The 26,643-nt window shown below is 48.0% G+C and overlaps 1 protein-coding gene across 6 annotated transcripts in view; it reads right to left on the reverse strand.

Moving 5' to 3' along the window:
- NCOA7 (nuclear receptor coactivator 7) overlaps nt 1-26,643 on the reverse strand; it is a 105,864-nt gene that overhangs the window by 55,357 nt on the left and 23,864 nt on the right. For all 6 annotated transcript variants that reach the window (XM_054174142.1, XM_054174141.1, XM_054174145.1 and 3 more), the window contains exon 2: nt 18,860-18,994. In XM_054174142.1, the coding sequence (XP_054030117.1) occupies nt 18,860-18,912 (53 nt within the window). In that variant the 5' untranslated portion in view covers nt 18,913-18,994. The remainder of the gene's footprint in view (nt 1-18,859; nt 18,995-26,643) is intronic.

Consider the following 26,643-nt stretch of genomic DNA (forward strand, 5'->3'; position numbering starts at 1 on the left):
TTTCCTCATGGTGAGGTGGAACTTTGTCTTCCATCTTATACCTATCACTGGGCACCACTAGAAAGAGACTGGCACCTGCATCTTGGCACCCACCCCTCAGATATTTATTAGGCATTAATAAGGTCCTCTCAGCCTTCTCTTCTCCAGACTAAACAGCCTCAGGGCTCTCAGTCACTCATCACAGGAGAGATGTTCAAGGCCTTTCGTTGTCCTTGTGGCCTCAGTTGGACTCCCTCCAGTAGCTCTCTGTCTCTCTTGAACTGGGGAGCCCAGAACATGACAATATTCCAGGTCTCACAGGGGCAGAGCAGAGGGGGAAGATAACCTCCCTTGACCTGCTGGACACACTCTTCTTCCTGCACCCCAGGATACCATTGGTCCTCTTGGCCACAAGGGCACATTGCTGACTCATGGATCACTTACTATATGCATTTTATATAGAGATAAAATACAATATATATTATTTTTATAGATATATATAATTTATAGATAAATAATTTAATCTGGGGTTTATGCATATAAATAAATAATATATAGTTAAAGAATATATACTAATTTCTTTGTACCCTGCATGCCTTTCTCCACCCATGCAGAGCAACTCAATAAATCAAGCTTATGACATTGAAAAGAAACCTAAGTAGAGAAACTTTACAGTGGAAATCCCCATTAGGCCCCCACTGGTCTGGCTCCTAGTCAGCTGTACCACCCCAGCCCACACAGGTCATCCACCTCCCCTTCACCCAGCTTGGGGCTCTCATCCCATCTGATGTAACCTGCTGGATAAACCATCCCAGGCAAAACAAATCATTACTGTTTGCAAAGCTGAAGGAAGTCAGATGCCTGCCAGACCGTAGCACTTCACCCCCTACTTCCTCTTTCTGTGTCTATTTTCACTTCACAACAGAAATGAACACAAAATTCATCCTCAGGGAGAATCTTAACACTCAACAGCACCCAGCCTGCAAGGAAGCATGCCCCATGATGAAATCCCAGCCACCTCAGCCTGGTATCCATCCTGGTTTGGAAAAGGAGCAAGCCACAAGTCACAGAATCATAGCATCACCAAGGTTGGAAGAGACCTCAAAGATCATCAAGTCCAACCTGTCACCACAGACCTCATGACTGAACCATGGCACCAAGTGCCATGTTCAATCCCCTCTTGAACACCTCCAGGGATGGGGACTCCACCACCTCCCTGGGCAGCACATTCCAATGGTGAATGACTCTCTCAGTCAAGAACTTTCTCCTCCCCTCCAGCCTAAACCTCCCCTGGTGCAGCTTGAGACTGTGTCCTCTTGTTGTGGTGCTGTAGCCAGCCCCTCCTGGCTACAAAAGTCTGTACATTTACTATTAAAACAGTATTAAGTTAGTTGCCTATTAAGGCAGAACTAAAGGACAGCACAATTTTTTGTATATACATATAAATAGATATTTGATGAGAGATTTAAACAGCTGACTGCAGGGGAAGGGGAAAAAAAAAACCCCACCAACAGAATGAAAAAAAAGGAACTCTGAAACAGTTATCAAAGACTTTGCACTTTAACTCCTTCACTGAAAGGGTTCTCAAAGACTGGCACAGGCTGCCCAGGGAACTCTGAAACAGTTATCAAAGACTTTGCACTTTAACTCCTTCACTGAAAGGGTTCTCAAAGACTGGCACAGGCTGCCCAGGGAACTCTGAAACAGTTATCAAAGACTTTGCACTTTAACTCCTTCACTGAAAGGGTTCTCAAAGCCTGGCACAGGCTGCCCAGGGAGGTGGCTGAATCCCCATCCCCGGAGGGGTTTCCAAGAGGCAAAGATGTGGTGCTGAGGGCCACGGTTTAGCATCAGCCCTGGAAGAGTCAGAGAATGGTTGGACTTCATGATCTTAAAGGGCTTCTCCAACCAAAACAATTCCATGATTCTATGACAAGGGTGTGGTGGCAGGCACTTTAAGGTGTCCACACTCAGGTCATTCCCAATGACTCACGGCAGCTAGGGAAAGCCCTGCTGGCAGTAGCAGAGGTCAAAGCTGTTATTGGAAGCCCTGTTACTAATTTACAACAAGCACCAGCACCAGGTTTTACACAGTATCACACAGTATCACAGTAACTAAGGTTGGAAGAGACCCCAAGGATCATCAAGTCCAACCTGTTCCAACAGACCTCACAACTAGATCATAGCACCAAGCGCCACGTCCAATCGCCCCTTGAACACCTCCAGGGACAGCGACTCCACCACCTCCCTGGGCAGCACATTCCAATGACGAATGACTCGCTCAGTGAAGAACTTTTTCCTCACCTCGAGTCTAAACCTCCCCTGACACAACTTGAGACTGTGTCCCCTTGTTCTGGTGCACATGGCCAGTTATCAGCAATGCTTAAGAAAGCTGGCAAAGAGTCAAGTGCTGTGCTGACAAGCAGCATGTCTGTCTTCTTCCTGACACTGCCATCAGCTTACACAAGCAAATCATTCTACCTCTGCTTCACCTGCTGTAACATGGAGGGAAGGATTTGTAGTAAAGCTGCTCTGGAGGTTTAAAGACCTTTTACCTTCTGATAGAAAACAAGTTCTTAGATTAAATGACAGTATGTTCATTTCCCCCCCTCCAGTCTTCTGGCTGATAGCAGGAAACTTTAAACATCCCACTTAAGCTGTCTTATGTTTATCCTAGGGGAGGGAGGGAATGATCACATTTTCCCAGGGTAAAACTCAACACTGAGTTTTAAGCTGCCAGAAGGGTTTTGTTTTCTTACATTTCAGAACACAACATTCCCACACAGCTTAATACACTGTCTATTTTCAAAGGCAAAAAGTATCCCCATCTCTTTTCTCCATCCCCACCTCCCTCCTGCCTCCTTAGCAAAAGAAGTTATGATGCATTCAGCACTTTGGTCCCAGGACAATAATTTAATAAACTCTTTGCCATAGGGAAAGGGTTTGGAAAGCTGTTTTGTTTGATTTGGATGTCTATTTAATTCCTCCTCTTAGAACCTCAGTCACTGCAGGCTCTTCAAAGAGCAGCTTTAGGCAGAAGGAGAAGGGAAGAAATCCTCCCCGCTGATGACTCCTTTAACCCTGCCTGAAGCTCCCTTATCAGGCTCCTTCACTCAAACCCACACCACAGATCCATCTTGTCACAAATACCAACTTGACTTTTACCACACTCCCATCCTGCTCCTCCTCTTCTCCTCTGCTAACAATGCCAGACACTTTCTCCTACCGTGGTGTTTATCAACCACACCAAATCCCTCCTACACATGCAGTGAATTCTTCCCAAAGCAGTTCAGCAAGATGAACCAAAGCCCTGGCCAGGGAGTAACAGCCTTGCCCCAGCACTGGCTGGGCTCCAGCTCCTCTCCCATGCACAGTGCCAGCTCCCCAAGCCACCAATCCTCTTGGCATCAGCTGGGTGAAACTGTAAGGAATAGGGAAGTGCAGTTACAGGACACAGGAGGATGTTACAGGGAAGCCACAGAGGTTCTGTACAGGAGAGTTACACCATACTCAGAGATTCATAGAATGGTTTGAGTTGGAAGGGACCTTTAAGATCATCTAGTTCCAATCCTCCTGCCATGGGCAGGGTCACCTCCCACTAGACCAGGTTGCTCAAGGCCTCATCCAACCTGACCTATTAAAACTATCAAGATTATTTGGTGAGGACATCAAGCATGTGGCAATCAGGCTGGCTGGAACACATCTCAAGTTCTCCCTGAAGCTTTGATAAACTCCACCCTCCCTGGCTCAGGTTGGACTCTCCAAGATACAACTTCCATGACACAAAGAGGATGGCCCTTTTAAATTAGTCATCAACTAACACAGGGAAACCAAGTGCAAGAATGGAGAATGACCCAAAAGAAGAATGAAGATGATAGGGTACACGGACAGCTGGGGGAGATGTGTAGTGCTCCATATGCACTGGTTAGGCCACACCTTGAGTCCTGCGTCCAGTTCAGGGCCCCTCAGTTTAGGAAAGATGTTGAGATGCTGGAAGGTGTCCAGAGAAGGGCAAAAAAGCTGGGGAGGGGTCTGGAGCACAGCCCTGTGAGGAGAGGCTGAGGGAGCTGGGGTTGCTTAGTCTGGAGAAGAGGAGGCTCAGGGGAGACCTTCTTGCTCTCTACAACTCCCTGAAGGGAGGTTGTAGCCAGGAGGGGGTTGGTCTCTTCTCCCAGGCAAGCAGCACCAGAACAAGAGGATACAGCCTCAAGCTGTGCCAGGGGAGGTTTAGGCTGGATGTTAGGAAGAAATTCTTTCCAGAAAGAAAGACTGGCCATTGGAATGAGCTGCCCAGGGAGGTGGTGGAGTCACCATCACTGAAGGTGTTTAGGAGGAGACTTTAGTTGATTAGATAGTGTTGGGTGATGGGTTGGACACAATGACCTTGAAGGTTTCTTCCAACCTGGTTTATTCTATTCTATACAGCCATGGTTGCACACCAACCTTCTCAGATGAGATCAGCACCAAACTTTCCTGATAACAGAGAGGCAGCCAGCTTTAGTCCTGATTAAAGTGGCTGAAAAGAGTGGGAAGGAAATTTAGAGCTCAGTGACTCAAATGGCAATAAACATTTACAATGAAGCAATGAAAAGAGCAGATGAAAATCAATGATCACTTAAAGCAAAACCCACAGGCAACATGCCAAGCATCAGGCAACGACCACAGAGCTGGAACCCACCTCCAGCAAAAAAAAATCTCAGGGCATGAGGCTGGGGAGAGGTCTCAAGCACAAGCACTAAGAGGAGAGGCTAAGGGTGTTTAGCCTGGAGAAGAGGAGGCTCAAGGGAGATCTTCTTGCTCTCTACAGCTTCCTGAAAGGAGGTTGTAGCCAGGAGGGGGTTGGTCTCTTCTCCCAGGCAAGCAGCACCAGAACAAAAGGCCACAGTCTCAAGCTGTGCCAGGGGAAGTTTAGACTCGAGGTGAGGGGAAAGTTCTTCCCAGAGAGAGTTGTTAGCCATTGGAATGTGCTGCCCAGGGAGGTGGTGGAGTCCCTGTCTCTGGAGGTGTTCAAAAAAGACTTGGATGTGGCACTTGGAGCCATGGTTTAGTTGTCAGGAGGTGTTAGGTATTAGGTAATAGGTTGGACTTGATGATCTCTGAGGTCTTTTCCAACCTGGTTGATTCTATGATGGTATTTCAGTATTTCTTATATGAGTAATCCCAAAGGCACCACATGAAATCCTTGCAAGAAATGCTTTCAGATAAGGGAGAAAGCAGCTAAAAATGAAGTGCCCTGTTTGCCAAAGATTTAAAGAGGTACAAAATGCAGCTATGACAATTCACTGTGGCAGGGGCATGGGAGACTCATCATGAAGGGCTATGGAGAACACAGGCACAGAGCTTTTTTCCTCTTCAGCAGGTACCTACACCACAAACTGCTAGAAGCCTCTACTGTAGGCACACTCATGAAGGATCCCTGCATGCACCCACTACCTTTCTTTCATTCTTAAGCACCCCTGACTGGCCCCTGGCAGAGAATGCATGGGGAGTGCACCAGTAATAGGGCAAAAGGCACAGCAAGCCCCTGGGATTGAGGAGGAGCAAGTCCTATTGGAGGAAAAGGAGACTCAGCTCAAAGCTGTAGGTCAAAGAAGTGTTATATCCATTTTCATCAGGAAAAGAGGCTGCCTGCCTGCCTGTCTGCTCACCACTGATCCCTAGGATTCAAGAGAAGCAAGTCCTACTTGAGGAAAAGGAGACTCAGCTCAAAGCTGTAGGTCAAAGAAGTGTTATATCCATTTTCACCAGGAAAAGAGGCTGCCTGCCTGCCTGTCTGCTCACCACTGATCCCTAGGATTCAAGAGGAGCAAGTCCTATTGGAGGAAAAGGAGACTCAGCTCAAAGCTGTAGGTCAAGGAAGTGTTATATCCATTTCACCAGGAAAAGAGGCTGCCTGCCTGTCTGCTCACCACTGATCCCTGGGATTCAAGAGGAGCAAGTCCTATTGGAGGAAAAGGAGACTCAGCTCAAAGCTGTAGGTCCAAGAAGTGTTATATCCATTTTTATCAGTAAAAGAGGGTGCCTGCCTCTCTGCTCGCCACTGATCCTGTCCCCATTCTCTCACACAAGCATTTGCTGCAGCTCCATAGGGACCAGCTCTGGGAAGTCATCAGTGTAAAAGATGGCCCAGCAAGAGATAACCCAGCTGGGTTAGGAAAGCTTCCTGGCACGTTGGTCCTAGCCCTGCTCTGGCAGGTGGGTGGGGAGCTGCTGGCCTCCCTTCCTCTCCAGTGCCCTGGCATTTCACTCTGGGACCTGCTCCCACCACTCTTGCTGCAGCTCTGTTCCTATAAGCAGCTTTCAATGCTCTGCTAAAGCTAAGATATGCATATGCATAAAATTGCTCAAAATGCACCAGCTCACAGGATCAGAGTCATGTGCCCTAGACTTAAGACACTCTGTGGGACTGCCAGCAAGGAGAACAAGCAGAAGAGAAGGGGGTTGGCAGCATTTGTCACGCACAACTCTTCTGCAACAAGGAAAAAACCCTCCTCAGCCTTAGCAGAACAGCTATGTGCAGCACCTGCTGTGGTCCAGGTGGAAAGAGGAGCATCAACCTTTCCACACAGGTAAATCTGCTGCTGAAGGAGGTTTGGGTTTTAAAGGACTGCCTGATTGAAGCAAGAGATCACCACCTTGAAGCCAGGTATTTGTAGAAGCCTTGCTGAAAGAACAACCCAAGAGCTTACAGACATGCACTGTTATGGCAGGACCAAGAAAGCATCATTTAAGCTAAGCCTCCTTGTGACCAGCTAGATGTTAAGTTTACACCCACTGAAATGAAAAACAGCCACTCCAGAAAACAGTGACAGAAACCTGGAGCTGTTATCAGCACACTGAGTGCTCTCTCTGGGAAGTTCTGTGTGCCAGAGCCTGCAGCCTGACAGGAAGACACTTGGTGCATGAAGGCACTCGGCTGATTTATGGCTCATTTACATGAGAAAGGTTTTGCAGCACAAGGACGATTCTCCCCCTCCTCCCAACATTCCTAACCAGCTCTGCGGCTCTCCTTGGGGTTTTCTCTCACACCAAATCAACAAGACAAATCCCACAGATCTGGGTGGAACAGCAGGAGTGGCTGAGTGCACGGCTAACATACGTGCTTGCATTTCAGATCACCCTAGGAAAGCACTCCCTGCCCAGACACCAGGGGAGGGCAATAGCAAAACCCTCACCACAAGCCTGCATTTACAATCCCCCTCCTCATAATCAGATTGGCAGAGGCAGGGTGAGGTGGGGAGAAATCTCTTCCAAACCCCGTCTGGAAGCTGGATTAATGCTGAGGGCAGGAGTTTACCAGCCTGGCACCACATGGAGTCCAATGCCGTCAGGAGCACCTCTCACCCTGTCAGCCCCAGGGAAGAGAGAAAACTCTTCATTTCCTGGGAGAGGAGGGACTGGGGAGCCCAATACCCACAGGCCTGCAGCAGAAACTGCAGAACATGCAGTTCAGATACAGTGCAAACACACAGGGCTTCCAGGGTCCCAGTGCAGGACCCACAACATTCTCTCTCTTACCAGCAGAAATCCCTTAGCTGTAAAATGCTTTCCAATTCCTGGAACAGAGGAGGGAAAAAATCTGCCCCTCTCCAAAAGCACATTCCTGCAGGTATCACTCATATCTTCACGTCAGTGTGCAGCACTGTTACCAGAAATAGACCAGCCCACCAGCCAAACCAACAACCCAGCACAGCATGGCACATGCCAGCCCCAAGTGGGCAAAAGCCTTGAACCACCAGAGCAGCCTGGGGCAGGCAGCTTCATCTCAGGGCCAGGAACACCAGCAGCAAATAGAATAGAGCAGAACGGAACAGGTTGGAAGAGACCTTCAAGATCATCAGGTCCAACCTATCACCCAACACCATCTAATCAACTAAACCATGGCACCAAGCACCCCATCCAGTCTCCTCCTAAACACCCCCACTGATGGTGACTCCACCACCTCCCTGGGCAGCACATTCCAATGGCCAGTCACTCTCTCTATGAAGAATTTCTTCCTAACATCCAGTCTGAACCTCCCCTGGTGCATCTTGAGACTGTGTCCTCTTGTTCTGCTGCTGGTTGCCTGGGAAAAGAGACCAACCTCCACCTGGCAACAACCTCCCTTCAGGGAGTTGTAGAGAGCAGTAAGGTCTCCTCTGAGCCTCCTCTTCTCCAGGCTAAGCAACCCCAGAGATGGTGTCCAGAGAAGGGCAACAAAGTTGGGGAGGGGTCTGGAGCACAGCCCTATGAGGAGAGGCTGAAGGAGCTGGGGTTGCTTATCAGCCTGGGTCTTCTTCAGTCCAGCAAACTCTTGACATATCTCATGATGCTGACTTCTCAAAATACTCTAACCCCTACTCCCCACTGTGCTTTGTACCACATGATAGCAGAGCTGAGCAGGACTGTTGCCACAAGGGAGTAAACAACAGCTCAGAGCACAGCACAAGCAGGAGATGATTAACAGCACCACCAAGAAGTCAATACCAGCAGGCATCTCTTTAGGTGTACACCTCCAGGTCACCTAAATCTGTGGCTACCTCTGGAAGGGGGCTTTGTGGCACAGTAGCTCCTTGATGGCATCTTTTCCATCCCCAAGAGATATGGCAAAAGGAGAAGGCTGAGAGGAACCATCTCTTTCAGTAGCATCTTACACAGCTTGCTTTAAAATTGACCATGGCACCACATACCTGCCTAGTACTAATGCTGCATTGCCACCAGCATTTCCACTAGGCTTAACTTAAAACAATTCACTGGGATTAAGCAGAACTCTATGCAGTAGGTCCCAAGAGCAGAAGAGAAGACATGCCTAGAAGGCTGAAGGGACAGGACCTTACCTGCAGACACTAAGGGCACACAGTGTCATTTTAACAGGTCTGTATTTCCTACAGACAACAGCAAAACGTCTGTGTCACACCCATCCAGAAAGCCATTTCCAGAAAGCCCCCAGATGTCACAGAATGGTTTGGAAGAGACTTCAAAATCACCTAGCTGCAACCTCCCTGCCATGGGCAGGGACACCTCCCACCAGCTCAGGTTGTTCAAGACCTCATGGAGCCTGGCATTGAACAACTCCAGGGAAAGGGTATCCACAGCCTCCCTGGGCAACCTGCTCCAGTGTCTCACCACCCTCACTGGAAACCTAATGTCCAGCTCAAAGCCACTACCCCTCATTCTGTCACTCCCAAGCCCCTGCCAAAAGTCCCTCCTGTGGCCCCTTCAGCTACTGTTAAGACTGCTCTAAGGTCTCCACAGAGCCTTTGCTTCTCCAGGCTAAACAGCCTTTAAGATTCAGTATCTGCACACCACTCCAAGAGTGCAAAGGTAAATGGCATGGCCCAGGGGGAGCCCCCAGCACAGTCCTCATGCCCAGCACACACAGCTGTAGGCCATGGGGAAAGGAAGGGGAGGAAGACAAAACATCTTTCAATGATGTTAGCAGCAACCCTTATCAAACCCACACAGACTCCTACATCAAAAGGCCTCTTGAGTAACTATTCATGTTCTAAAAAGAAGGCTAAGTAGGCTTCTTTCTCTATTTTTCTTTTTTATTGCAGTTTCTTTTTAAATGCTGGTCAGAGACACCCAAAGGTCCCTTTGGGACAGGCAAGTGGAAGGTCACTGTGTGCCTGCTGCCTCACAGGTCAGCCTTAAACACAGCTGGCAAGGTGACCAGCTAAGATTCTGGAATTGCTGGTGTGAGACAGCATGTTTGGAGAATAAACAAACAGAAACACTTTTCTCTGTGTGTTTTGTGATACAGCCCTCACAGGAACCAAGAACATCATGAAACTCTGTCTTCCTGCCCTAAAAAAAAACCCTCTCCATGCAGAACCCAGAGCTATGCAGTGCTACAGGCTGGGGTCAGAGTGGCTGGAGAGCTCCCAAACAGAGAGGGACCTGGGGGTGCTGACTGACAGCTGCCTAAACATGAGCCAGCAGTGTGCCCAGGTGGCCAAGAAGGCCAATGGCATCCTGGCTTGGATCAGGAATAGTGTGGCCAGCAGGAGCAGGGAAGTCATTGTGCCCCTGTGCTCAGCACTGGTTAGGTCACACCTGGAGTCCTGTGTCCAGTTCTGGGGCCCTCAGTTTCAGAAGGACATTGAGAGACTTGAAGGTGTCCAGAGAAGGGCAAGGAGGCTGGGGAGGGATCTGGAGCACAGCCCTGTGAGGAGAGGCTGAGGGAGCTGGGGTTGCTTAGCCTGCAGAAGAGGAAGCTCAGGGGAGACCTTCTTGCTCTCCACAGCTACCTGGAGGGAGGTGGCAGCCAGGAGGGAGTTGGTCTCTTTTTCCAGGCAACCAACACCAGAACAAGAGGACACAGTCTCAAGCTGCACCAGCAGAAGTTTAGGCTGGAGGTGAGGAGAAAGTTCTTCACAGAAAGAGTAATTGGCCACTGGAATGTGCTGCCCAGGGAGGTGGTGGAGTCACCATCCCTGGAGGTGCTCAAGAGGGGATTGGATGTGGCACTTGGTGTCATGGTTTAGTAGTCATGAGGTGTTGGGTGACAGGTTGGACTTGATGATCTCTGAGGTCTTTTCCAACCTTGTTGATTCTATGATTCTATACTTCATGGCACATACAGAGGGAAGCAAATGGGTGAGAAGATCAACCATGTTTGCCATCTTGTGCAAGCTTTGTGGCTGCGTAAACAGCACTGCTGGTACTGGAAAACCGAGAAACCCCAAGGAAAGCCTCAGGCCCCCACCAGATACCTTCACTAACTCTCTTAGCCAGTAACAAAATTCTTCTTCAATCCTCTCCTCACAGGGCTGTGCTTCAGACCCCTCCCCAGCCTCGTTGCCCTTCTCTGGGCACATTCAATTATCTCCATGTCCTTCTTAAACTGAGGGGGGCCCAGAATCAGACACAGGGCTAGGTGTGGCCTAACCAGTGTGGAGTACAGGGGTACAATGACTTCCCTGCTCCTGCTGGCCACACTGAAGTGTGCCAAGAAAGCACTGAAACCTCTCCGCGTTAAGGAACTGGAAGGCAAATCACAATACTGGACATTTCAGCATCCAACTCAGCAAATGGACCACCACTCACATACACCCCTAAATAACAGAGCAAATAATATTCCCTGCACCCCATAAATCTGAAAGAGTGATGCCTTCAGCTTTTTGTTTTCCTTAGAAAAGCAAAATGCCTCAAGGCAACACAGGCTGCCGGCTGCAACAACACCAGCGGAACGCTCGGCTGGATTCTTGCGCTTTCATAACAGGGTTATGAGGTAATGTTTGCATGTCTGGAAGCAGAGCTAAGACATTTCCATGCTACAGATGAGCTGCAATGATGGATTATTTCCTAGAGCAATAAAAAACAACAGAAACACCCCCAAAAAATAGAACACACACACACACACACACCCAGAAGATTAAGCATCTCCAGGATCTTGGCTTCGACTATTCTTCACGCCCCAGATAAACCTCTCTGAGGGTTTGTTTTAAAAACAATGGTGTGGAAACTTTTCCTCCTGAAAGGGAAAAATGAATTATGGGTGCCACAGGAAACCTGAATCAACATCAACACTTGGGCTCAGCGCAGCAGGAACAATTGCAAGGAGATGACTGCCAGAGAAACAGTTACTGGAAGAGCACCCAACGTTTTCAGCCTGTTGCATGAATCAGAATCAGGCAGGTTGGAAAAGGCCTCAGAGATCATCAAGTCCAACCTGTCACCCAACACCTCATGACTACTAGACCATGGCACCAAGAGCCACATCCAATCCCCTCTTGAACACCTCCAGGGATGGGGACTCCACCACCTCCCTGGGCAGCACATTCCAATGGCCAATCTCTCTTGCTGGGAAGAACTTTCTCCTCACCTCCAGCCTAAACTTCTGCTGGTGCAGCTTGAGACTGTGTCCTCTTGTTCTGGTGCTGGTGGCCTGGGAGAAGAGACCAACCCCCACCTGGCTACAACCTCCCTTCAGGGAGTTGTAGCGAGCAAGAAGGTCTCCCCTGAGCTTCCTCTTCTGCAGGCTAAGCAACCCCAGCTCCCTCAGCCTCTCCTCACAGGGCTGTGCTCCAGACCCCTCCCCAGCTTTGTTGCCCTTCTCTGGACACATTCCAGCAACTCAACATCTTTGCTAAACTGAGGGGCCCAGAAGTGGCCACAGTAAGGTCCCTTTCCAACCCAAACCATGCCTGGAAGCACGGAAAGCCAGGTTGGGTTGGCCCTTGAGCAAGCTGGTTTAGTGGGAGGTGGCCTTGTGTACGGCAGAGAGGTTAGCACTGGATGATCTTTAAGGTCCCTTTCCAAACACCATTCTATGATTCTATACAAAGCACAGGAGATGCTGAGTTATTCACAATGAGGAAGGTTAATAAGAGAGACAGAAAATTTGAAACTAAAGAAAAATCATAAATCCCCTTTTGTCATTATTGTTAATAAACTACTCCAACTCTTCCCTTGTGATTTCTCAGCTCCTAGAACTTCTTGTCCACAGGCATTCAGTGTCACACAATAGCACATGAAAGCAATCCCAGATTCAAGCTGTATATTTAGCATTCCTGACTCTGCAGACTACCAATTTCTATCCAAGGCAATTCTTTTCATGTGACACCCATCACTCACTTTGGTACTCTCTGTTACAGTTAAGTTTAGAAGTTAATAGCTATTCATCTTACAAGGTGAAACGCCTCTGACCTTGACCCTATGCAATGGGCAGGGGAAAACCAAGAGGTTCTTCATTTTGTAAGGAGAGATAAGGTAAAGGAAGCAGAAGCAAAAGGAAATGGCAAGTTGTAGCAGGGTTCAGGGGCAGATGGTCACAGTAAAAAGCACCAAATGTCACAGCAGACCCCAAGGACTCAACACACGGAGATGTGCTGTTGTACATCTGCATTGCACTGCATTGCTTATCTTTAAACTTGTTAGATACCAGGACAGACTTCACAGCAAGAGGAGACACTTCTCTGCAAGAGCTAAAGTAATATTGGACCAGAGAAGGGCCATGAAGATGATCAGAGGGCTGGAACACCTCCTGCATGGGAACAGGCTGAGAGTTGAGGTTGTTCAGCCTAGAGAAGAAAAGGCTCTGCGGAGACTTTAGAGCAGCCTTCCTGTACCTGAAGGGGACTACAGAGATGGGGCCAGGGACTTTTTAGAAGGGCTTGTAGTGATAGGGTGAGGAACAATCACCTGAAACTGGAGCAGGGTAGAGTTAAGTTGAACATAAGAAGGAAGTTCCACACAATGAGAGCTGGGAAATACTGGACCAGGTTGCCCAGAGATGTGGGTGAGGCCCCATCCCTGGAGATGTTCAAGGTCAAAGTTGGTGAGACCCTGAGCAACCTGATCTAGTTGAAGGTGTCCCTGTTCACTGCAGGGGGATTGAATAAGATGACCTTTGAGGGTCCCTTCCAACCCAGTGCAGTCTTTGACTCTGTGACTTGGGAGCTAGTATCATGAATAGTGTGGCCAGCAGGAGCAGGGAAGTCATTGTGCCCTGTACTCAGCACTGGTTAGGCCACACCTGAAGTCCTGCGTCCAGTTCTGGGCTCCTCAGTTTAAGAAGGACATTGAGAGACTTGAAGGTGTCCAGAGAAGGGCAAGGAGGCTGGGGAGGGGTCTGGAGCACAGCCCTGTGAGGAGAGGCTGAGGGAGCTGGGGTTGCTTAGCCTGGAGAAGAGGAGGCTCAGGGCAGACCTTATTGCTCTCTACAACTACCTGAAGGGAGGTTGTAGCTAGGAGGAGATTGGTCTCTTCTCCCAGGCCACCAGAACCAGAGGACACAGTCTCAAGTTGTGCCAGGGGAGGTTTAGGCTGGAGGTTAGGAAGAAGTTCTTTACAGAAAGAGAGATTGGCCACTGGAATGGTCTGCCCAGGGAGGTGGTGGAGTCACCATCACCGGAGGTGTTTAGGAGGAGACTGGATGGGGTGCTTGGTGCCATGGTTTAGTTGATTAGATGGTGTTGGATGATAGGCTGGACTCGATCTCAAAGATCTCTTCCAACCTGGTTAAGTCTAGTCTAGTCTAGTGACACAGAGCAGAGGCTAAAAAGGAGGTTTGAAGAGCCAGGCAAGCAAACTTAACTACAGAGACTTACCTACAGAGAATAGTCTCTAAGTAGGAGTAGAAGTCTTAAATAAGGACCTATTGCATAAGATAAATTTAGGCTTGCAAGTTACTCTTCTACTTTTATTCTTGCCTGTTAACTCCTACGAGCTGTAACATCTTATCTGCACAAGGAATCTAAATTGGTCTTTAAAAAAGTTTTATAGAGATTTCAAGAAGTTGCTGTTTCACTTCTTGCCAGCCAAGGAAGGGGGGAAAAAAAAGCAAGCCCTTTACCAAAAATGATAGCAGGTAAAGGAGCATTTGGTAAGAAGCAAAAATGGATGCTGTGGGCTTTATTTTAGCTTCACTTGCCATAGGGAGAGGAAGAGATCCAGGAAAGCAGAAGCAGACTCCCAAGATCTGTAGTGGAAAATTATGATGACTGGGTGGCTCTTCTCTATAGAAAAAAAAATATCATAGAATGGTTTGAGATGGAAGGGACCTTAAAGATCATCTAGTTCCTGCCATGGGCCTGGAAACCTTCCACTAGCCCGGATTGCTCAAGGCCTCATCCAGTCTGACCCTGAACCCCTCCAGGGAGTGGGCAGCCACAACCTCCATCTCATTTACAATGCTAAAGTTGGGGGACAGAGGAGCAGATAGTTATTTCATGTTAATCCTGCTTCCCCTCTAGTAGTTCAGGAGCTGGTTTGTCAGCACATCACCCTCACTATGCTAGCCACATCAACAACTTTGGGGTTCTCAAAGTAACCTTTCCAACAAATGACACTGAGTGCCACCCCTACCAAAAGCTGTGCAGCAGAAGCCAAGACTACATTAGCCTGAAGGCCAAAAGCCACCTTCTGATAGGAAGTCAGGGAATTTTGGATGCTGGCAGAGCAGAGCTGCTGCTGTTCATCTGGCTGTTCATGCCCATCTGCTCCCTTGCTCTGCTAGCAGGAGTTTAAGAGCTGTCATCTCCCATTTTTTAGTTAATGCCTTTGTCCTTTCTAGGTGTTCCAATAACCCCTCCCCTCATAGTGAAGAGTGAGAAAGGGACCTGGGGGTACTGGTTGATAGTAGGCTAAACATGAGCCTGCAGTGTGAACAGGCAGCCAAGAAGGCCAATGGAATCCTGGCCTGCATCAGGAACAGTGTGGCCAGCAGGAGCAGGGAGGTCATTCTGCTCTGTACTCAGCACTGGTTAGGCCACACCTTGAGTCCTGTGTCCAGCTCTGGGCTACTCAGTTTAGGAAAGATGTTGACTTGCTTGAGTGTGTCCAGAGAAGGCCAATGAGGCTGGGGAGGGGTCTGGAGCACAGCCCTGTGAGGAGAGGCTGAGGGAGCTGGGGTTGCTTAGCCTGCAGAAGAGGAGGCTCAGGGGAGACCTTGCTGTCTACAACTCCCTGAAGGGAGGTTGTAGCCAGGAGGGGGTTGGTCTCTTCTCCCAGGCAACCAGCACCAGAACAAGAGGACACAGTCTAAAGCTGTGCCAGCAGAAGTTCAGGCTGGAGCTGAGGAGAAAGTTCTTCCCAGAAAGAGTAATTTGCCACTGGAATGTGCTGCCCAGGGAGGTGGTGGGGTCCCCATCACTGGAAGTGTTTAGGAGGAGACTGGATGGGGTGCTTGGTGCCATGGTTTAGTTGATGAGATGGTGTTGGGTGATAGGTTGGACTTGATCATCTCAAAGGTCTTTTCCAACCTTTTCTATTAAAATTTGTGTCACTGATAGAGCCCACAAGGTAGCCATAAAAACATTTTACTTCATTAGCACTGAAGACTTCTATTTCTCATTTGCAAGAAGGATCCTTCTCAGCCCTGGGTAGAGCAGAGCCCTCCTAACATGGAGCACAATTCCCCCTCCTGCTGGCAAAACCCATTTCCCATTCTCTTTTTGCTAAGCAGCAGAGTCTTCTCCCATCAACACCTGATCACAGGCAAGAATAACAAGATCCAGGTAAAGGTGTGAGGGGAGAGCCCCTGCCATGTGTTTACTTTGCATAAATGAAGATTTGTAAATACCATTATTACCTCAGGCTCATAAAACATTAACAGCAGTAAGTGGCAAAGGGGACAAACCCCCCCTCCCAGTAATAGAAGTAGAGGGGTGCACATGTTGGAGAAGCAGCTGAGGTTCCTGAGCTGAATAAATATGAGCACAAGCTGGCAGGAGAAGTAGGGTGTTTGAAGTAGCACTCAAAAAAGCATTAGAGCCAAAACTTAATAAGCTGCAGTGTTTGATAAACTGCAGGACAGGTGTCCCACAGGCTGGAAGCCGTGAAACAACCAAATTTGACAGCAACATCAAAGCACACACCTGATTAGATTATCCCAAGAGTGTCCCAAGATTGGGCACCTAGGATGGGAAATTGTTTACACTGAGTCAAGAGCTATTTATCTTTAAAGTTTTAGACTGCCTTTGGACTAAAGGGAATAGAAGCAGCTTATTCTTTTCAGGTATTCAGATGACATTTACCCAGGTCATCATGCAAAGCACTCAAACCACTCACCTGCAAGATGCTGGGATAGCTGCTTGCAAGAGGACACATGCCAAACAAGGACATGAAAATTCAGTTCTGCTTCTCTTCCTGACTGCACACAGACAATGTACAATCATAGAATCAACCAGGTTGGAAAAGACCTCAGAGATCATCAAGTCCAACCTGTTACCTAATACCTAACACCTCCTGACAACTAAACCATGGCTCCAAGTGCCACAGCCAATCCTTTTTTGAGCACCTCCAGGGACTCCACCACCTCCCTGGGCAGCACATTCCAGTGGCCAATTCCTCTTTCTGGGAAGAACTTTCTCCTCACCTCCAGCCTAAACTTCCCCTGGCACTGCTTGAGACTGTGTCCTCTTGTTCTGGTGCTGGTTGTCTGGGAGAAGAGACCAACCCCCACCTGGCTACAACCTCCCTTCAGGGAGTTGTAGAGAGCAATAAGGTCTCCCTATAACTACCTGAAAGGAGATTGTGGACAGGTTGGGGTTGGTCTCTTCCCCCAAGTACATGAAGGAAAGGTGGGCACATCCCCTTCTGACTTGAGGGTCTGTATGATCATCCCTGCAGTAATCACACATGGGTTTGCTTAGGGTGGAGACTTCATTTAAGGGCCTGCAACCTACATAAAGGAAGAGATGCATGCCAGGAGGGAGAAAGATGATCTCCCCAGAGTTACACAGCATAAGTGCTAGAACTAAGAACTGATGTCAGGTGGGTTTGACCCCTGCCTTATGTCCTGCAGCCATACAAGGCACAATGCTCCTGTGAATTTTTAAGAGGAGCCACAGATGAAACAGGAAAGCTGCAAAACAGGTTGAATAAAACACCAAGGACTTTGCTGAAAGCCTCTTGTGGCTTTCCATTCTGTTTAACAGACAGCATTTAGAAAGGACTCAGACATTCTTTTCAGTACTAAAGCATATTACTCAGACATCTGAAAGCCTGAGTCCTCTTTAACAAGAAATTACTTGTTCCTTAGTACAATCTCCTTAGCTACTTCTGCTTTACCCTGGATAGAAGAGAATTAAACAGGTTGGAAAAGACCTTTGAGATCATCAAGTCCAACCTGTCACCCAGCACCATCTAATCAACTAAACCATGGCACCAAGCACTCCATCCAGTCTCTTCCTAAAGACCTCCAGTGATGATGACTCCCCCCTGCTATAGGTGCCACTGTTTCTTTCCCCTTCTCAAAATCCCAAACTGCAGCACTCCCTTCTCTCAACATCCATATAATTGCATTTCTACAAATGGAAAGTAAGTTACTTGGCAATAAGAGACATCCTTCACTATAGGATCTTCACCTTCCTCGGGTCTTCAGCCACCACTACCTACCACCTGAGCAGCAATAAAGAAGGGCTGCAACAGGCAGATTCCTTGCTGCCTGCAATGCACTATGGCCAGTCTTCCAGTTTCAATAGTAGTTTAGGACAGAGTAGATGCTTTTCCTCTTCCACTGTTCAGAAAACACTGACTCAAAGATGGGTTTTATACTGATTTCCCCCAGCTTCCTACCTTACAAGAGTCAGTGAGCTTTGCTGCTTCTTGTAGATCAGAGTTCAGAGCTGATTACACACTTGATAAATTAACAAAGTTAAGAAATCAATGCCACTTATTTCCTAAAACTCACCAGCAATGACCAAAATCATCATTTCACCAGGTGATAAAAAAGAATTGACTGAAAAAACACTGCTTGTGTTTGTCAAGATGATATAGCCTAGGCAGCTTAACCCATCAGCATACAATTACCCTTCCTTAGCTGATCTCCTCCTATGAGATAATGCTATTCAGTCTGTGTTTTATTTGAAATCACATAAACTTTAGGTTTAGAATAGAACAGAATTAACCAGGTTGGAAAAGACCTTTGAGGTAGAGTCCAACCTATCACCCAACACCATCTAATCAACTAAACCATAGCACCAAGCACCCCATCCAGTCTCTTCCTAAACACCTCCAGTGATGGTGACTCCACCACCTCCCTGGGCAGCCCATTCCAATGGCCAATCTCTCCCTCTCTGGGAAGAACTTCTTCCTAACACCCAGCCTAAAACATTTATGCTTCAGATGCACTTGGTTTTATAAATACCCTTCAGAAATTGGATGCTGGAAGCTCAAATGCATTGCAACTTCCAACTGAGTACCCAAGAACAGTTTTGTGTTACAGCTAACAATTTTAAGTCAAGTTTTTCTCCACACTACCAAGAAGGAACAAAAACCAAACCCACCAACACTCCACCATTAGGGACAGAGGAAGAAAAGCACTTTCTGAATACACAGTGCAACAGGGGGTTCATTGTTATCCATACTTCAAAACCCCATAAAGCCTTGTGAAAAAGGCAGAATGAGGAGATCCATATTTTCATCAACACTGAAGTAAACTCTGTCACCTTACCGAGCAAAATAGCCTTGCCTTCTTTCTTTCTTCTCTTCCTTGGTCTCCATCATGCACAGCCACAGGAGCAAGGTGAGCAGCCAGGCACGATGCTCTTTTCCCTCCCCTCAGTATCTCATATCCAGGCAGCGTCCCCTAGGTAGAGCATTCGAAAAACAGGAAGTCCATAAATCAACACATTAAGAACACCTCCAAAAAACCAACAGGGTTGTGGAAGTGCAACTGACATGGTGATAAAGCTAAGTAAAACTTTAACCAGTCAATATTTGTCAAGTGGTAGCCATTTGTTACACAAAGAGACCAAAGCCCAGAAGTGCACTCGGGCCCGTTTCTCCAGCAGGGATACTGCAAGGCAGGAAACCTGGGGAGCAGGAGCAAATTACAAAACCCTGGAAGGATTAAGATAGAACAGAATAGAATAGAACAGAAAAGAGTAGAGAGTAGAGTGTAGAGAGTAGAGTGTAGAGAGTAGAGTGTAGAGAGTAGAGTGTAGAGAGTAGAGTGTAGAGAGTAGAGTGTAGAGAGTAGAGTGTAGAGAGTAGAGTGTAGAGAGTAGAGTGTAGAGAGTAGAGTGTAGAGAGTAGAGTGTAGAGAGTAGAGTGTAGAGAGTAGAGTGTAGAGAGTAGAGTGTAGAGAGTAGAGTGTAGAGAGTAGAGTGTAGAGAGTAGAGTGTAGAGAGTAGAGTGTAGAGAGTAGAGTGTAGAGAGTAGAGTGTAGAATTAACCAGGTTGGAAGAGACCTTCAAGATCATCAAGTCCAACCTATCACCCAACACCATCTAATCAACTAAACCATAGCACCAAGCACCCCATCCAGTCTCCTCCTAAACACCTCCCTGGGCAGCACATTCCAATGGGCAACCACTCTCTCTATGAAGAATTTCTTCCTAACATCCAGCCTAAACCTCCCCTGGCACAGCTTGAGACTGTGTCCTCTTGTTCTGGTGCTGGGTGCCTGGGAGAAGAGATCAACCCCCACCTGGCTACAACTTCCCTTCAGGGGGTTGTAGACAGCAATAAGGTCTGCCCCAAGCCTCCTCTTTTCCAGGCTAAGCAACCCCAGCTCCCTCAGCCTCTCCTCATAGGGCTGTGCTCCAGACCCCTGTTAAAGTGTATACCAAACATCTTCCTGGCTGGAGGTGGGAAAGAACTTCTGGAGTCTAAGACCTCTGCTAAAGCAGGTCCTCCTAGATCAGGTTGCACTGTAATACATCCAGGCAGGTTTTGAGTCTCTAGAGGAGACTCCACAACCTGTCTGGGCAGCCTGCTCTAGGGCTCCATCACCCTCAAAGTGAAGAATTTTTTCCTTATGTTCAAGTGAAGCCTCTTGTGTTCTATTTCATGCCTCCTGCCCCTTGTCATGTCACTGGACACCACTGTAAAGAGCCCAGCCCCATCGTCCTGCCCCCAAGCATTTCGCTATTGATCAGCATTGGTCAGATTCCCTCTCAGTTTGCTCTTCTCTAGAATAAACAGCCCCAGGTGTCTCAGCCTCAGAACTGATTGGTAACTACTGCAATTAATGATATGCCACACTAATTGGTGTCCAAGATTCCTACCAAGATGTTTTATCCCCTTTCCCTCTCCAGCACACCTTCAACCTACCCTGACAGCTTATGCACATAGAATCACAGAATTGTTAGGGTTGGGAGGAATCATCTAGTCCCAACTTCCCTGCCATGGGCAGGGACACCTCACACTACAGCAGGTTGCTCACAGCCACATCCAGCCTGGTTGCAAAAACCTCCAGGCAGGAGGCTTCCAGCACCACCTTGGGCAACCTGTGCCAGTCTCTCGCCACCCTCCTGGGGAACAACTTCTTCCTAACATGCACAAAGCAACCTAACACAGACTCCAGACTGAACTCCAAACCAGAAGTTACTACTAAGCATTTCAGTTTGATGGGCTGCATAACAAAACCAAACAAACTAATGGAAGCCACACACATTATGATTTGCAGCAAGAATCCCTCCTGGACCTAATCAGTTCTCATTATTTTTGCCCTGCATTAAAAGATCATAAGCTGCAAACTGTCAGATGTCTACAAAAGAGGTAATGTGGCAAAAATAGCCTGATCTACTTGAAAGAGCATATGATGGTAGATGCTGTGAGAAATGCTTGCCATCATTTTCTCTCTGTGTTTATGGAGCATCAGCCCACTGCAGTTAAAGGCCATTGCTTCAAAAGGCACTTTTCCCTGCACATTAATTCTGAACACAGCCAGTGCATCAAAAAGACTCTCATCTCCCTGGTCTTTATGAGACAGGGAAAGCCTTACAGCCACGGTCACTCTCTAATGGCAAAGGTGCCCATGACACTTCTGGCTTTACAAAGAGAACACAGTTTCAGCTGGGCAGGTTAATGCATGTCACAGACTGCAGCCAGGCACAGAAACCTCTATGACAGCATCACAGGAGCAGCATCAAAACCAATTGGCCTGCTCAGATGCCCAGTCTCCAGGAGATTGCCATATGCTTCCTGAGAATGGCAACGTGTCCTTATCTTCTCTGTTGGGGCAGGTCCTTAGATCTCCAGAGGATCTACAGCAGTGGCTTTGTCAGCACTGTGGTGAGAGTTGCAATAGGTCTTTCAAAGCACACAGCTACAACCTCCGCAGCAAAATACCAAGAGATCAAAGAAAGAGGAACTGCCCTTTCCACTCTGCCTGCTCTGCCTCCACCACACTGTGGTGTGTGCAAGGGCACTGACAGGCCAGAGGCGAGTCTCATGTTGACACCAAAACCATCAAACAGAGCAAGGAGCACCGAGATAACGTTAAACCCACGACGGTCAGCAAGACCCATGGGGGTGAGAGGGCAATGAGAGCCCCTTTCTCTGATCATGATAAACTGGGATGAAGTGAAAGGAAGTGAAAGCTGTCCCCAGGGCTTCACCCCATGCAAGAGTCACCACAACACTCCTTCCATTCACTCACTTCCTCTCTCATTACGTACTGAGCCCACCCAGGGGAATACCAGGGAGCCAGGAGAAGAAAACGCTGCCTGTCCACAGCCCTGCCTCATCCTGCAGCAGCCAACCTCTGCTTCAGCCAAGAGGGGCATGAAGAGAGAGGTGAGGCTTGGCTCCAGACCTTACCAAACCAGTGTGGCACTGCTCAGCTGGCCAAACAGAATCACCAAGGTTGGAAGAGACCTCAAAGATCATCGAGTCCAACCTGCCACCACAGACCTCATGACTAAACCATGGCACCAAGTGCCACATCCAATCCCCTCTTGAAGACCTCAAGGGGTGGGGACTCCATCACCTCCCCAGGCAGCACATTCTAATGATGAATGACTCTCTTGGTGAAGAACTTTCTCTTCACCTCCAGCCTAAACTTCTGCTGGTGCAGCTTGAGACTGTGTCCTCTTGTTCTGGTGCTGGTTGCCTGGGAGAAGAGACCAGTCCCTTCCTGGCTACAACCAGGCTACAACTATGGCTCCAAGTGCCACATCCAATCCCCTGCTGAACACCTCCAGGTGTTTGTTTTCATTAATGCTAAAGAAAGCTGCTGCCAATGGCAATGTGGGGATGGAACCCACTCTTCCCACAGCAACCAAGTGCAGGTCCAAGTCCTCTCACACAGTGAGGGGGAACAATGCACAACTTTAAAACAGAAAACGATCAAAACCCATTCAAACCTTTTATTGAGAGGACAGGCACAGAGAAAATTGGAATGTTACCCACAGACCAGACAAAGGCATTTCAAGTGATGGTCTTCTTTCTCTTGCTAATAAAAATACACAGGGATCTCATCTCCCTGGTGTTGACTTAAAGTAGATGATGGTAGTTAGAGGGTGGTTGGACTCAATAATCTTAAAGGTCTTTTCTAACTGAAACAATTCTGTGATGCCATTAAATTAATGAAGAGCTTCTGAAGAGAGTAATTTAACATCAGGCCACGCTCTGTTGACTTCAGACTTACTTAGTTCATTTCAAAGGACACAAAGGGGGTGCTCTAGGAAGGCATAATTATGGCTGAAAAATGATACTTTTGAAAGCAAACTGAGGAGGAGAGCTGACTCCCCAGGCTCTGAGTTCATGTTGTGTGGCTAGAAATTTAGAATCATAATCAGTAAGGTTGGAAAAGACCTCAGAGATCATCAAGTCCAACCTGTTACCCAACACCTCATGACTACTAAACCATGGCACCAAGTGCCATGTCCAAACCCTTATTGAACACTTCCAGGGATGGGGACTCCACCACCTCCCTGGGCAGCACAATCCAATGGCAAATCAATCTTTCTGTGAGGGATCAGGCTGCCCAGAACCCTGCTGAGCCTCACTTTGGATAGTTGCTTTCAGGGTGGAATTCCATGTACTTTCCTACCTAGAAGTCCCACGTGCCAGGTACAATTTTCATGTTTGGGAGAAGACCACCAGTGGTCTCCCAGGGTGCATCAAAAAGTGTGGGAGGTTCTCCTCCCTCTCTACTCTCCCCTGATGTGACCACAGCTGGAGTATTGTGTCTAGTTCTGGGCTCCCCAGTCCACAAGGGGCAGGGAACTGCTGGAGAGAGTCCAGTGGAGGGCCATGAGGATCCTGAGGGGACTGCTGCATCCCAGGTTAAGAGATCTGGGGCTCTTTAGCCTGGAAAAGAGCAGCCTTAGTGGGCATTTTATCAATGCTGATCAAGCAACCCTTTCCACATTCCCCCACACACACACCTGTCCTGTGACATCTCCCAAGGAAGAAATCCCAGGTATTCTTTATTAAACTGCTTAAAGTGTTATTAAGGATGTGATTAAACTGAAGCTTGGCTTCCTAGCAGCTCTTTTCTGGTAGAGAAGACAACTGAATCAGGCAGGCAGACTTAAAAATGTACACACTTAAGGGATATTTATATGCCAGGAGGCAGACATCTTACTCATAGATCATCACTGCACACTCAGCTGATGACAAAGCTGGTTTTATACAAGTTTATTCTCAGTTTAACCCTTTCTACACTCAAACCAGACATAATTAGTGAAAATAGAAATGGGGAGATTGAGATTGGATGTGAGGAAGAAGTTGTTCCCCACGAAGGTGGTGAGAGCCTGGCACAGGTTGCCCAGGGAGGTCGTGGCAGCCTCATGCCTGAAGGTTTTTGCAGCTAGGCTGGATGTGGCTGTGAGCAACCTTAACTAGTGTGAGGTGTCCCTGCCCATAGCAGGGGGCTTGGAACTGGCTGATCCTTGAGGTGCCTTCTAACCCTAACAATTCTATGATAAACTCAAATTAAACATTTACAGCAATGAGAACTCTTTTAATAGGTAATTTCAGGACAAAGGATATTCCTGATGGACAAATTAGACATTTAAGTAAGGAACCTTGATGGATTGAAGCTTGAGGAGGGTAGATTTAGACTGGAGATTAGGAATAAATTCCTTCCAGTGAGGGTGGTGAGACACTGGAACAGGTTGCCCAGGGAGGCTGTGGATGCCTCCTCCCTGGAGATCAGAGTGTCACAGTATCGCCAAGGTTGGAAGAGACCTTGAGGATCATCGAGTCCAACCTGTCACCACAAACCTCATGACTAGATCATGGCACCAAGTGCCACATTCAATCCCCTCTAGAAGACCTCAAGGGGTGGGGACTCCATCACCTCCCTGGGCAGCAGAATGACAAATGACTCTCTTGATGAAGAACTTTCTCCTCACCTCCAGCCTAAACTTCCCCTGGCACAGCTTGAGACTGTGTCCTCTTGTTCTGGTGCTGGTTGCCTGGGAGAAGAGACCAGCCCCTTCCTGGCTACAACCACCTTTCAGGTAGTTGTAGAGGGCAATGAGGTCACCCCTGAGCCTCCTCTTCTCCAGGCTAAGCAACCCCAGCTCCCTCAGCCTCTCCTCACAGGGCTGTGCTCAAGGCCTCTCCCCAGCCTTGTTGTCCTTCTCTGGACACGTTCAAGTGTCTCAATGTCCTTCCTAAACTGAGGGGCTCAGAACTGGACACAGGACTCAAGGTGTGGCCTAACCAATGCAGAGTACAGGGGCACAATGACTTCCCTGCTCCTGATGGCCACACTGTTCCTAATGCAGGCCAGAAATGTTCAAGGCCAGGTTGTAGGAGGCCTTGAGCAACCCGGGCTGGTGGGAGGTCTCCCTGCCCATGGCACCAGGGTTGGAACTGGATGACCTTTAAGGTCCTTTCCAACCCAAACCATTCTGTGAACCTGTAAGTCCATGAATCTATTAACAAACCTGCCACTCTCCAAATGTAACCAATTACATGGAGAAAAGAACACAACATTTTATGCTGCAATTTTTGCTGCTGGTCTGGACTTTGTTCATTCTTATCAGCATCTTTTGGGATACTTGCTTTGTTCAGGCCTTGCTGCCAGAGTTTTGGGGATCCTACTGGGTGTCTGTAGTGAGGGTGGGAATGCTCCAGCAAGGCCACAAGGAAAGTTTAATGTATAAAGAAATCAAATCACAGCAACAGACTGAAGTTTTTGACTCTGGGTCCCCACACCACTACAACTGCCACTAACCTCCAAAGAAGTTGCTCCTGCTGCTTGCTCTGCCACCTGGCACTGCATGACAGCAGCCTCCTGTCAGGGGACATTCCAAGCAGCAGAAAAGGAAGATGTTCTAAGTGTGAGGATAAACAAAGGCAAAGAGATCCCTGGGCTTGAGGGAAACATTCAAAACAAATCTATGTCACAGAAGGGTAGGGGTTGGAAGGGACCTACATTGAGTCCAATCCCCCTTGCCACAGCAGGATCCCCTAAAGCAGATCACACAGGAACATGACCATGTGGACCTTGGTAAGACTCCAGAGATGGAGACTCCACTGCCTCTCTGGGCAGCCTGTTCCAGTGCTCTGCCTCCCTCAAAGTAAAGAAGGTCCTCCTCATGTTTAGATTGAGCTTCCTGAATTCCAGTTTATGCCCATTACCTCTTGTCCTGTCACTGGGGACCACTGAGAAGAGTCTGGCCCCATCTCCTTGACACCCACCCCTTAGATAAATAGTATTCCTATGTGAATAGATATTAAGACCTCTAAAGACTTTGATAGATTTTTTTTCTTAGGTTATTTTTCTTCCCCCATGAGACAACAAAAGGACTGGCTTGCTGCTCTCAGGGGTAAGCACCCAGAAATCCTGTTTCCTGGCTGTAAAGCATCAATGGTCAACGCTCCAACTGCGAGCACCACTTTCCGGCAGCAGGCACGTGAGCAGCAGCACACCACCAGCAGCAGCAAATACAGAAGCCAATAAAGTCTCTGATTATTTTTAGAGCATACAATGCACTTGATAGTTTGTCTCTGGCCATCTGTGCCCACTGCAAGGCCTGGAAAGACACACAGAGAGGGGAGGGGGAAAAAAAAAATCCCCAACCACGTTCAAGATGATGCTGTTCTCGAGGTGTAGCTTTGAGAGCCTGTAGAGTCAATATCTCTCAGCCTTTCAGGAGGTTGGAAAATGCTTTAATTCTGTGCTTTGAAAATGAGGAACTGAGCTACATGAAGTACCTCCACATGTTCACATGAGAGCTGGAGAGCAGGCATCCTCCCACTAGCTTTAACCCAAGCAGTATCAATAACCAGCAGCAATGACAACAAGGAAGGAGACCACTTTGACAAGGAGCCAGTTACTGCTCTGTAAAATTCAAGTGTGCAAGCTTTGGAGATCAATAGCATAGGCTCACCTTCACCTGGCTCTGCACTCAAACTCAGATCCACAAAAGGAAACAAAAAGCCTGACTCCTGTGAGGCTTAAATCAGCTCCATCAGGAAATATGAAAAAAGCAATGAGTGACTTGAGGGTAACCAAGCCAAGGGCAGTGTCCTGCACCTTAGCAGGGG

This window comes from Dryobates pubescens, chromosome 28 (assembly GCF_014839835.1).
Source record: "Dryobates pubescens isolate bDryPub1 chromosome 28, bDryPub1.pri, whole genome shotgun sequence".
NCBI classification, from domain to species: Eukaryota; Metazoa; Chordata; class Aves; order Piciformes; family Picidae; genus Dryobates; species Dryobates pubescens.